Below are 13,708 nucleotides of genomic sequence, written 5' to 3'. Positions count from 1 at the left end.
TAAATCAAATGCATCTGAAAAGTTGAGAAATCTAAGAACTAAGAAGAGAGCTTTGGATTTGATAAGAACAGGTTTAGTGGAAGGAAAGGGTCAGAAGTATAGCTGAAGTGGATTCAAAAGAGAAGAAACTACAAGTGGAGTCAGTCATTCAGGCAGGGCTTAAAAGATGCAGGAATAAAAGAAGATTCTGGGATGACAACTCCTAAGAACCCAAAACTAGAATATAATTTCCAGAGGAGTTTTTTTTTATGTTATTCTTTTTTTTTCTTTTTTTAAGTTTATTTATTTTGAGAGGTGGGGGGGTGGAAGGGCAGAGAGAGAGGGAGAGAGAGAATCCCAAGCAGGTTCTGCCAGCACAGAGCCTAATGCGGGGCTCGAGCTCACAAACCGTGAGCTATGACCTGAGCCAAAATCAAGAGTCGGAACGCCTCACCATCTGAGCCACCCAGGCGGGTGCCCCTGATGGTATTCTTTGGAAAGAGAAATGTCCTGTTGGGGTCTTCATTTGAAATGAGGTTGGTGGCCCCACCATTTCTACCTTCTATAGATTCCTTTTCCGTACATAGTCCTTCTATTAAAAGGAAATTAGGCAATTGAGATTTTGCAATTTAGAGCAGGGGGCTGATAAGATTCCTTTGGGATCTCAGTTGCTCTTCCTGTTGGACCAGCTCCTGCTAGGACATTCATTAAATATAAATGTAAATTAAATGTAAATGTAAACTAAATATAGATGTGAATTAAATAATATAAATATATGTATACTTGTTGCATTTGCTACAGATCCTAAACTTGAACTCTATAAGGTCCCTGATTTTCCTTTGCCCCATCTACCCAAAGGTGTCCCTTTCAGTCCCTTCGACTTACATCCACCAGAAAGTAGAGCAGGGCAGAAGTTGTGTGGGGCTCCTGTCCTTTTCCCTCCCCCTCACCTCCTGGCCACAGCACAATAAAAACTCTGTTCAGAATTTGGCTAGCTGCTTCTTTTCCCACATTCGATCAGGGAACACTTAAAGCCATACAGTGTCCCTGTCCCGCCAGAAAACCTATGGGCAGGGTGCCCCTTCAGGCCGCCACAAAGACTCACTGTGCAAAATGTCTATGGCCAGAGCAGGGGCCACATGTGGACTATCAATAAGGCTTTTGATTTTTCCTTATGTCATGTCATCATCACATTAAACAAAATTCGAGCAAGGAAACAAAACTTAGATTCTACGCTGTAAGACTTTGCCTGCCCTAGAGCTACAAAGAAGTGTACCTACTTTTCAGTTTCAGCATGTTCCTTCCAGAAAAATGTCATAAGTTTTTTTTTTACACCCAGTATAATTTTCCCCTTTAAGTGGATGTTATGTGACTTGATTGACTGTTTTGACTCCGCTTGTAAATTGTCCATTTTGGAAACTCTAACTGAAGTTAGATTTAGAAGTGAGCTTCGGCACCCATAAAGGTTGCTTCTCACTGGAGCCAAGAACTACAGAAGGCATAAGGAAAAGGACAAAGTGCAAAAAAACAAGCATCAGGTACCTTGCTGCCAAGGTACGTGTCTGTGATGGATTGTCACCTTACCCGTCTCCATTCACTGTTGGGTAGAGCTTCCATTTTCCACTGCGAAATAATTCTTGGAGCTGGTCCCGTGTTAGCCACAGAGCAGAGCTCCAACAATTTCTTTCCAAAGCTGGCCTTCAGAAAATGAATTTAAACCTTTTGAATCAGGTATCTGAGCGAAGCTGTGTCAAAGTTTTCTGTTGTTGTTATTATTGTTGTTGTTTTTATTGTATCTAAATGCGACAAATAGATCTATAGGATGTACGTGACCTACCACCAAGACGCTCTGTTAACGAACATACCTATAATCAGGCAGGTACACATCAAAAGAGGGGTTGTTAGAATAAAAGGTCAGAGAGGCATCGTATTACAGATATTTCCTGAGGGCCTGTGTATGCAGGGTTAGAAAGGATAACGTGTGGTTTCTACTTTCAAAGGACTTGCAATCTAATTGAGGGGGCAAGAATGGAAACACATGCAAACAAAATAGTGCAACATACAGTATAGGGCACAAGTAACTATCAGATAAGTAGCAAAAATAATAAATGTCATTAATTGAGAGTTAATTGTAATAATAAATACGTACTAGTATATAAATAATTACTAATACTTACTATGTGCCAGACATTCTGTTAAGTAGTTTATGTACATTATTTCATTTCCTGAAGTACTATCCTCGCTCTAAAAATGGAAATTACCTCTGATCTTCTCCCCATTCTGAAGAAAGAAAGAAGAATGAGGCAAAGATCTAGAATCAGGAATATGCCAGATGGCAAGCAGATACATTGATCTGAGGCTAAAGACCCATTTAGGGGATAGAAAGAAATGAACCTTGAGACCTGTGTTAGTGTGTTCACCACCATATCCCAATGCCTAGCATAGTGCCTTGCACAAAACAGTTGCTCAATAAATATATCATGAACCAAAAACAAAACAAAAAAGCCCTCTGGTTTGTGTCTATAACCCAGATCAAGTACAGTGAGATAAGAGTAATTAGTGAATTAGAGCTATATACCAAATAGTCTCAGAACCCAATGCCAATACCTCCCAGTCCCCCAATTACAGTAAGGGATTCAAGTGGGAAAGATACACCATAGTGGGACAGGTCTGACAGCAACAGCAGCTGCACCTCACTGGGGTTCATGGAACCCCATGGAAACTGGGGTCCCATGGGGTCATGGAAACTGACCTGGTGAGCAGTTCACAAGTCCTCACTCTGGTCTGCAAGACTGTACGATATCTGACTCTGGGCACCTCTGCAACCTTAAATCCTTCTTCTCCCCCCTCTTCCCCTCCCTCTACTACCACTGGGGCCTCCTTGCTATCCCTCAAACCAATCTCAGAGCCCAAATTCCTCCACCCTGCTTTTCAGGTCTGTAATAGCCACTCTCGACACATCTGGCTACCCTACCCTGCCCCCTGGCACTATCTGTTTATCTGTCTGCTGTCTTCCCCTACACACACTAGAACATGGGCCCAGAAAGGCAGAATTCCATCTGTTGTCTTCACCATTGTATCCTCAGCATCTAGGATCACACCTGGCATGCCATTAAGTACTCACACACAGCAATTCTTTTTTTTTAATGTTTATTTATTTTTGAGAGAGAGGGAGTGGGGGAAGGGCAGAGAGAGAGAGAGAGACAGAATCTGAAGCAGGGTCCAGGCTCTGAGCTGTCAGCACAGAGCCCGACGCGGGGCTCGAACTCATGAACCGTGAGATCGTGACCTGAGCCGAAGTCAGATGCTTAACCAACTGAGCCACCCAGGCCCCCCTCACACACAGCAATTCTGACTGGAGATCATGCTCCCTAGCTCTCAACTACCTACTTCCCAAAGGAACAAGATTTTGTTCAAGAACTGTTATGTGGAAATTGATGAGTAGAGCTTGGAAACAAGAGACAGAGTGGCAGGAGCCAGACCAACCTGTTTATAAAAAATGCCTTTTCCCAGAAAGGGGAAAATACACCTTAAAACCTCTGGCAAAGTACATGCTTTCTTAGGACACCTTTAGCATGCTGTGCTTCTGAAATGGCGCCTTGGCTAAACAAGATCCATAAATTTGCCAAAACAACCAATTCCCAGGACGTAAGAGTCACTGCTACCAGTCTCAGCCTCGTAAACGGACACCGGGAACCATATGCCATGATATTAAAAGACTGGCTCACTGCTGTAAGCAAAGCCAGGCAAGTGAACCACCCAGGTGACAGGAAGGGAAGTGAGAAAATTAAACAATCTTATTTTCATTATTTCTTTCCCTCACTGAACACTATTAAGGAGCTAGACACCATGAAAATGGGTTAAAATATGCTGACTTTGCCTCAGGTTTGAGCATGCGTGGTTCCTGGAGGGCATTTATCATAGGACCGAATAACGTGTTTGAGAGTCTTCTTTTGTGCAAATTCAGACTCCAGAGGCCACAGGATGTCTGATAAATTCAAAGTAGTAATATAAGCAAGGTCGTGATGCCTCCCAACTTCCCTTGTTGGAAGAGTTCATGGTGAAGTATTCCGTAATCTCATGAATATGTATGGGGCACTCACTGTATTTAACAAACTATGCTAATGGGATGGTGAACCCAAAGGAGAATGAGACATGGTTCTTGCCTTCAAGCTTCAAAGAATTTCTCACTCATTGGGCACATCAGATAACTAAGATGGTGGACAGGAAATAACAAGTGCCCCAGTCCGGGTATTTTTTTAAGCGTAAAAACACAAAGGATGGAGGGATGGAGGGATGGGGGGATGGGGGGATGGGAGACAATAAAACACTTCATGGAAGAGAATACACTCAAACTGCTCTTGAAAGGTGGACGGAATTTCCATAGGATTCGATGGCAGGGGGCCTGGATGTGTAGCATTTGCCCACTTTTATTGTGTAAATATTCCCAGTTTGGCTGATCTCAAGTCGATGACGTGATGCCACTGAATACAAAGTTGGGAAGAAGTGCCAACCCCAGCACACCATCTATGAGTCACCATCTGAGCTTTGGACCTTATTAAATCAGTCTGACCCTGCTGCTTTAATGAGTGGATTCACAGGTCTTAAAAACCTCTAAAACAACATTATAAGGGAAGAGACACTTCTGCCCTTCTCCCTCCGCTTCAGTCTGACCTTTCAATACTCTTTGTCTGTCCTTCTGTTCTCAGCCCTATGTCCCCGACTGGCCTACCTAGTATTGATCTTGGCCAAGTGCCAACCTCTGATTCTGGTTGCTCCTCTTAGCGTTGTCTATGAATGCTCGGGCCGGCTATCGCAGGGCACAGGATCTGGCTTCCTGCCCATTGCCGGGTGTTGACACCCCCGCTGTCTCCATAATGAAAAGCAGCTCTAGGAGCGGCTGGCTAGCTGGGCAGGGTGTTTAACTGTTCTTGTAGCAGTTGGAAGGGAAAGCCAGACAAATGGCTGGGAAGCTCTGCTGAAGGAAGATGCAAGCCAGCTGAGACCGGGAATTCATATTAATTGCTCCTTTTAGTTCTCCTTAAAAACAACAACCACGACAACAAAAGCTGCACCACCAATGTGTTCTCCTTCAGCCACTGCACCTTTAACTGGTTTTATCACCCAAAGGGTTACATTTGAAATGCCAGGCCCCAGTATCTGTCTTTAATTGCAAGCAGATGTCCTCAGTACGTGCATAAGCTTGTGTCAGGAGGATGTTTTTTTTAAAAAAAAATTCACCAAGGAGACCGCTGCCAGACAGGAAAGGAATATGTGAAACTTAAAGTTATTATTAGGAAACTTCCCCCATTGGGCCCACTAAGCAAGGGGCTGGCCTGTGAGAAAAGGAGGTCTCTAAGATCTCTCGCTGCACATGGATTCTTACCTTGAGACCCAGCTACTCTCAAAATACATTTATAGCAAAATATGGCCACTGCAGATTTATTTCAGCATGCGCTTTTCCTGATGATAGTTTCTCTTCCAAATTGTTATATATTGTTTCATAAAGAAACTTTTTTAGCCTTAAAAAGTGCTTGAAACCATCTGCATCATTTCATGGTTCTTTTTGTTTGCTTGTTTCGATTATCTCACGTGATGTGCTCTGTGATTTACTGTTCCAGTATAAAAGAAACACACTCCCTCATTGAGCTCTGGGGAGGTAATATTGTCTGTTCCAAAGGTCCAAAGATTTCCTGTTCAGATTACACAGGCTTCTTTAGAGCTGCCAAGAGTCATAATATGTACGAGATAATATGCTTTAATTCAGGAGAAACTGTGGATGGGGATTCAGTTAATCCAGTGAGCCACAAAGGAAAGGAAGTTCCAGCTTAGAAGTATCCCTGCAGTCAGGCCCAGGATTTGCTGTGCCCAAGGGTAGCCATGGCCAAGAAGACAGTGCAGTTCCAGGACCTGCTGTGTAACATCACTGTCATGCGTCTTACCTGGTCTCTCATGAATTGACCCCTGAAGGGTATTTCTGCTCAAAGCCCCGGCAACCTGGCCCCATCAATATATCTTGAAAGAATGTCTGCAGTATTCAGACAAATCATCCTGCGCTCATCCTGAGCACAAGTATGCCCTCATGAGCATCACCTGTGTGTGGGAAGTCCTCACAGTAGAGCCCCAAAGAGGACACAGGGACTCCAAGCAGAGCCAATACACCTTGTCATAACAATCACCTGGCTGGGGAATGGGGCATAGAAGATAAACTAATAGATTCTGGGGACCTTGCCAATACACAGATTGACCAGGGCCCTGGAGATTCAGATTCTATAGATCTGAGACAGGACCTTGAAATCCATATGTTTAACAAATGTCGCAGTGGATCTTGATGGTCAGGCAAGTTTGGGAAACAGTGGAGCGGGGGTGGATTCAGAATCTGGCTCCAGTTCAAATTTGGATTCTACCATGTAATTGCTGGGTAGCCTAAGACAAGTTAGCTAGTTGGTCTGGGCCTCTGACCCCCCATCCATAAATCATGACTAATAATACTTCAGAGGGTTGTTGTGAAGGTAAAATGGGAAAATCTATAAAATGTGCTTAACGTAGTGCCTGGTGCATTTTTAAGCACATAAGCAATGTGAGGCGTAAGCACCTCGCATTTTTTAACATTGCCATCAGCCAGCGCCTTCAGACAGCAGGATAGTTTGGGGTGTGGCATCAGTGTGACCAGATACCGAGCTTGACCTTGAACCTGCAAGGGCAGGTTGAAGGGAGATAAGGACTTTAAACTGAATACTTTTAGTGAGGTTGATCACAGTTTGACAGAAAAGAAGGGCAGAAAGGCAACAGGTGGGTCTGGAAAGAGCTGTAGCCGTTGAAACCCAAGGAGAGAAGATTTCTGCTATATGGTCAAGGATAAACAGACCTCAGAAAGACAGGCAATAGTCAATCAAATGTGAGGTTTCCAAGGAGAGACAAAATTTGCTGAGAATAAATTATTTTTGTTTGATTCCCTTTTAGCCTCAAAGCCAAAGTATAGAGCATTTATAAGTCATCATCATTTGCCTCATTTATGTAGCAGGCATCATGATTCTAAAAAGTGTCATGCCCTGTTGTCCTAACAGAGGTTACAAAGATGAAATACCCACCCCAGGAAGCTCGCTGCGTGTCAAAGGGCACAGACAAATGAGCAGTGACAGCAAGGGGGGTAAAAGCAGTATCCAGGACTGTCGGATGGAGAACAACTAACCTTCCTGAAGGAGAAAGCAAAACCTCTCAGAAGGTTTTTTTCCCGATTGTATTGAGACAAAATTGACATAAATCATTGTGTAAGTTTAAGGTGTACAATGTAATAACTTGACAGATGCAGGTATTGCAAAATAATTATCACAGTCAGAGGCAGTCTTGAGATAAAGATTTCATGACAGTTACATCATCGTTATCATAATCCTAAACTCGTAGGGATAACAACTGCTAACATTAATCAATGCTTAATTTATGGCAGATTCCATGTGAGGCCCTTTACGTTACCTCTCGTCACGTGTAAAATGGCTGCCACATGCACTATTTTGTTTATTGACTTGTGTTTGCACGGTCTATTCGGAGCTGGGTGTAAATGCCATTGCTGCACCACTGGTAAATTACGATACTCCCCAGAACCTTGATTCTTCCCCTCTAGCTCCCTTCCTGGTACAGTAGAGAATTCACTAACTTACAAAAACTAGAATTGACTGCATTTAGTCCCAGCCTGAGTCTTTGACCAAAATCACCTCCCCAGAGTCCCACTGTCTACATTCAGCCTGCACAGGAGGATGTAAATAGTGGAGGGTCTCACTGGGCTTAGGGCAGCATCCTGTCCTCCTAAGTGCAAAGCCCTAAGCTCACACAGCCTCGTGAAAAACACTGTCACATTCTTCATGGGAAAAGATGGGCCCTTGCTTTCAGGGTAATGGCTAGCAATAATAACTGAAAAATAATAATAGCTATAATAAGAATATCTAACATTTACTAAGCACTTATATTGTATATTTAGTATATTGCGTGTACTAACTGATTTAAACCTTGCATGTATAGATACTTGTCACTGTCCCCATTTTATAGACGGAGAAACCAGGGGCAGATATATGCCATAGTTAAAAGTTGAATACAAGGTTGCACATAAGTAGGAAAGATCTGATTGCAGCTAGTTCTAGTCTTGGGGTCCTGTTCTTGGGCAGGTCCACCCTGAGGAGCTCTACTCAGGATACTGCAAAGCAGGAATTCTCCAATATTTGCAGGATCAAAATTAAGTTGTTTGGAATGACCATCCCCAATGCACCCTGGCATCGCCCCCAACTCAACACACCCCAGCTCAGCTTTGCTCCACCCACTCCCAACAGAGAGATCGAGGCTCTTTACCTACCCAGCCTGTGTCTCACTTTTGTGCAGTGGTTCTCCTGGCCCCAGCTGCCTTTCCCTTTCTCTCCATTGCCTGTTCATCCCAAGGTCGGCACCCATCTCAAAGAGTCCCTTCCCCAGGAAGCTTGTCCAGACTTGCTAAGGGCCATCCCACTGCTCCTTTACAGATTCCTACCCAGAAGACTGTGGGCTCGCTGAGGCCAGGGGCTGCAGCTGACCATTTTATAACAGCAGCATTTAAAAGCTCCTATGTAAATATGTCAGAGTGTTCATTATCTGCTTATTGTCGCATGTGTTCGTTTTTCCCTCACTGCTCAGCACTTATAGACATTAAGGACAGCTTTGACACTAATTAAAATTAGCAACTTAGCATGACACCTTTGTTTGCTAAGGAGACAGTTTTATTCATTGTGTTTTACTTTTGTAACCAGCACCCTTTTGGGCCTGGTGCAAATCTGTGGCCTTTCCTTGAGGACGCCATTTGTTCCTTTTATGTCTTGACTCATCACATATTGTGGAGAGTGTTAGCTGAGGAGCACTTTTGCTTTATGAAAATGTTACCAAATGCTGATACCATAAAGAGGAAAGCACCAGATGTCTGTCTGCAAAGAAAGCAAAATCCTCGTTTGTGACGAGTCAGGGGTAGCCAGGGCTCCCCAGGCATTTCCGGGCCTGGGGTTTGGCTCTGCATGCTCCCTTGGGGCCTCATAATTGACCCCCACATTCCATCTCAGTCATCATTCTGGAGAAATTTGTCAGCTTTACTGCTGATCTGTGCCTGGAAACTGGTGTCCATTAGTGTTCTCAGTTTTAAGCTGAGACACATTTGCTGGATAATTTTGACCAAAATAACACGTAGGATTGTATGCTGTCCTGTGATTGATTTAATTTTACTCTTCCTTTGAGCTGTCACGAGTTTCTTAAGGTGCATACAGTTGTCAGTGGAACAGGTCATTTACAGTCAGAAATTATGTAAACTTACCAACTGAAATAATGTTTTAATGCCCAACTTAAGGCAAGGGGTCATAAAACAAAGCATTCTCTGATGTGTGGTAAGGAATTGGAGGGGAGCATGTTCTAGATAATGGTAATAATAAAGACTGAGGATATCAAGGCCTCTGGTCAAGTAGACTTGAGGGTATTTTCATAAAATGCAATTTTCCTTCTGGTCACGTAAAATCAATGTGTAATACATTATCTATTCTGGGCAAATGTGTATTCTCTTTGCTTTCTGTCATAATTCTTTATTGCATTTGGCAGCAAATGAGCTTCTAATATTAACATTTAGAGAGAGAATAAAAAGAACTCATAGTTCAGAAGTCATAGTTGCACAGAATTTAAAATATTAACTCACCAAAACCTCCAAAGCCTAACTTCACTTGGAAAAATGCTCTCACTGATATGCCCAGAATGAAAAAAATCTTACAAAGGTTAGAATCCTGCAGGGTTTAGGGAGAGGATCCTGACTTCATCTGCTGGGTTCTATATTATGAACACCACACCCGACAGCTGCTTCCTCCTGGTAGCTCAGTGGGAGCAGTTAGTGAAAAAGCACATTGAACAGTGGACCGGGGCTGGTGGGCAGGACCCGCCTGACTCTGAAATTCGGGGAGACAGGAGTGAGTCAGCTCGCTGCCCAATGCATCTTTGTTTTGCTTCTTGCCCTTTGTTCATAATCAGAGAGAGATTTCTTAGCATTGTTTCTGCAGACCTCTACGGGGGCCCAAAAGCATCAGCAGCTTCCCCGCTTCCACATGATTCCCAGAGTTTATTGTGAGCCCGGACCACGTTGCCCCTCTACGGAGGTGCAGAATCCTAGAGAAATCCCCTTGTCCACCCAGGTAACAGTTGCATAGTAGCAACAGTTGTAGCAAAACAACCTGGTTCAGAGGTTCAAAGACAACTGCATTGATCATTTTCCATTTTTCCTGTTTTTAATGCAACCTAATAGTGGTACCCATAGAATTATAACCACTTTTAGAATAGATGACTCATTGCATGCCACACGTCACAAATCCTGTGTCCCTCCTGTGCAACTTTTCAGTTCCCTTCATCCCTACCCCACCCCCAAGATTGCTCACATGTTTATTTCCAAGAATAAACTTGTTTGACTGAACTGTTTTTAATATTGTTTTGAAACGAGAATTTATGTCCCTCTGCATTTTCACAAGCAAGGCTCAAGCTTGGACTCAGATGTTATAGGAAGGCAATTTTCCATTGTTTCTGACCATGTCTAGCCATGAGACCAGAGGTGACTAACACCAGGGTTTCCATGTGCTCTGATATTTATGAGTTCTTTTTAGAGGGTAGGTACAATTTTAATTTTAAAAAGAAAAAGAAAACAAGGGAGAGGATTATTGTGAGGTTGAGCCAGGTCACATTTTGTCACTTGAAAGTGAAATTGTAACAGAGTCACATCAGACCATTTTTACAGGGATGACTAATGGTTTTCTTCTCTTTCTGTTCCAGCCACACCAGCTATCCTTGGCAGAGCCTCCCAGAGTCTGCAAAGAGTTAATCCAGGCCTAGGGACAAGTAAGAATTTCAGTCCTTTTTCTGTCATCAGTGATACTGTCCATGCTTTACCGTATTCAAGCTCCAATTTTTTTCTCTGCCTTATTTGAGATTTGGTACCTGGATAAATGACTGATTGAATTTGCATAAATAAGCAAAAATATATATATATACTTTTAAAGGATGTCTTTTTCAGCTTCTCTACAAGAGGGCTTTTTCATCTCTCTAATTTGCTTGTCTTTAGAGGTTAAGTAAAGCCAAATTAATGTGAAGGGGAAAAAAAGATAAAATAATTGTGGACCAACAATTCGTTTATTGAATTTAGGAACTGCCTCCTTTTACAAATCGTGTATTATGTTGTCAGTATGATTTTGAGATGTTTATTTACCTAGTGATCTCATTGACAGTAAAGCTTTCCCTTCAACCATATCGTCTTATGATCCAAAATTCTGCCTTCAAGCGAGCTCTTCTCCTTAAAACGCCTTTGCACATCACCCTCTTGTCCTCTGACAATCTCCCCTTCATCCCCAATACTGAACTCAGACATCAGCTCTGTGGGGACGCTTCTCTACATCGGCTAGAACCAAAGACTTGCTCTGCCTCTGTGCTCCCAAGGAACTTTGTCCACTGCTCCATTAGAGATCCCCTTCATGGTGTCTGAGCGTATATGCTGGTCCTGTGTGCAGAACTCAAACCCTCCTGTTTTAGAAGCCTCCACCATGTTCGTCTGTTCCCTAATAACCCCCTAATATGAGGGGTTAGAAAAGGGGTGGCTTTTTAGTGATGTTTGGGTTCTCCCAGCCAGTATTTTTCAAAGCCTTCACGCAGCAGATAATGTAACTTATTGCTACTTTCTGCAAGGAAATGAAAAGGAATCAGTTAAGAATGTCTTCCTATGTATAGAATGGTGGGGTCACTGTATTGTGCACCTGAAACTAATATAATACTGTATGCTAACTGTACTGGAATTAAAATTAAAAACTTCAGAAAGGAGAATGTCTTACTGATGTGCATGCTCCGCCCTGCATTGGTCTCTCCTCCACACACGTAGGACTCTGCTCCTCACTTTCCCTCGGAGGGGTCGTACGATTTTTCCCATTTTCTTTGTAAAGTCACGCTGGGCCTTGTTGCAATACAACCTCTGGGTATGGCAGACGTGTTGAAGAAAGTCCTGCCAAGTCATTTGGCATATGTTGATTTTCTGTCTTTGTGATAAGCAAGAATACCAATTATCCTTTCTCTGTGATATATCACAGAGATACTGACCTGCCCACACAAGGCAGAATACTACCTTTCCAGCTTCTCCTTTTCAAAAGTTAGCTCCCCTCCATCCCAGGACTGATTGGATAAAGTTACTCCCATCCGTGGATGTGGCTACCAGTGCACACTTTCCACAGTGCACATGCTTGGACACAGGGCCACCTTTATCATCCGAGCATCTCATTGAGATGCGACAGACCCTGGTGCTCTTATCACCTCCCTGTCACTGTATCCCAAGCGTTTAATTCTTTGCTAGCCACCCAGCCCTAACTCTGCACCCTGGGGAAGAAAGACATGAGTAAGATATTGTCCTAACATCAGCAATCTCATATTCTCACTCAGGAGATAACTTCACACACGAAGCTAGTGTTCAACGTGAACTGTCTGATCATTACGCAGTTATAATTCATACATTTCCTATGTGCATTTTTCTAAATTCTCAGATTCAAAGCAAAACCCCCATGGAGGAAAAACAAATTACACCCCCTCGGGGCAAATTCCAGGCAGAACTGACCTAACGTAAATAGATGCCACCACACCCCTCCAGGCCACCTGTAGTTTATTCTGGGGCTATTGTAGTAACCCCTGAGTAGCAGTCTCCCTCCTCTCCCCTTCTCCCCCCTCCTCATCTCTCCCTTCTTGTATCCACCTTCCTCTGCCAATGACAGTTTTAAGAACCCAACATATCACTCTGCTCTAAACAACTCAAATTTCAAACTTCAAACCTACCCCAAGCCACTGAAATCCAACATCCCTCATCCCCGCTTATAAGTCTACCCTACTTAGTACTCCCCAACAACACTGTGCTTTCCCACCCCTGGGACTTGCTCATTTCAGCCCGTCTTCTGGAACAATCTTCCTTCCACTTCACCCTGCCCGTAAATATAAATCCTGCCCGTGTTTAAGGCTCAGCCAGAACACAGTGCTTGGCCCGAAGCAGTACTTCCCTTCTCCATGCTCGTCTTCGAGGGAGATCATGCTATTTTATACCACTTTTAAGGAATATATCAAATGCTGCTTTGCAGTAGAGCTATTTGCATATTTCTCTTATCTCCCCATCGGGATTGTGAACAGCTGGATCTTATTTAGAGTTGTGTAATTCACCGGGCCTAAAACGGTACCTTGAACATGGTACCTTGAACGGTACCTTGCATATGAATTAATTAAATGGAAGCACCCTTCATAGCTCCCTGGTTACCCATCCTTCTCCACATTTAACAATTCCCACAAGCACCCTTTGTTATGGGGCCTCTGGGCTGGCTGGAACCCTCATGGAGGATCAGATCTCCCCACTTGTGTTAATTACACATTAATTACCCTGTTCCCATTGTGGGCAGGACTCCTAGGAATCAAATGGTTTATACTCCGAGGACAGCTTCCTTACAGGCAAAGTCTACGATATGGTAACAGTAGAAGGGGATGCATTGGCCAGGGTCTGACCCAAGTGTGGGCCTTTTTGTCCCCTCTGTGAAACACAGATGTTCTTTGTCTCCAGATTTGGAATCACTGCCTAAGTGCCTGCCAAACACCTCTGTACCAGGAAGCCCAAAGTCTTCTCATGATGGGTTTTCTGTAGTAAGCCAGTGATGTAGGCACTTTCTAACTGTTTGGACGC

At 43.4% G+C, this 13,708-nt stretch overlaps 1 protein-coding gene across 6 annotated transcripts in view; it reads left to right on the top strand.

Annotated features, from left to right (window-relative positions):
• GHR (growth hormone receptor) overlaps window positions 1-13,708 on the top strand; it is a 269,171-nt gene that overhangs the window by 183,189 nt on the left and 72,274 nt on the right. For all 6 annotated transcript variants that reach the window (XM_042950829.1, XM_042950837.1, XM_042950820.1 and 3 more), the window contains one exon: window positions 10,789-10,854. In XM_042950829.1, coding sequence (XP_042806763.1) covers window positions 10,789-10,854 — 66 coding nt within the window. The remainder of the gene's footprint in view (window positions 1-10,788; window positions 10,855-13,708) is intronic.

Source organism: Panthera leo, chromosome A1 (genome assembly GCF_018350215.1).
Source record: "Panthera leo isolate Ple1 chromosome A1, P.leo_Ple1_pat1.1, whole genome shotgun sequence".
Lineage (NCBI taxonomy): Eukaryota > Metazoa > Chordata > Mammalia > Carnivora > Felidae > Panthera > Panthera leo.
The sequence above is the reverse complement of the archived record's forward strand: the minus strand, read 5'-3'. Positions and strand labels throughout refer to the sequence as shown.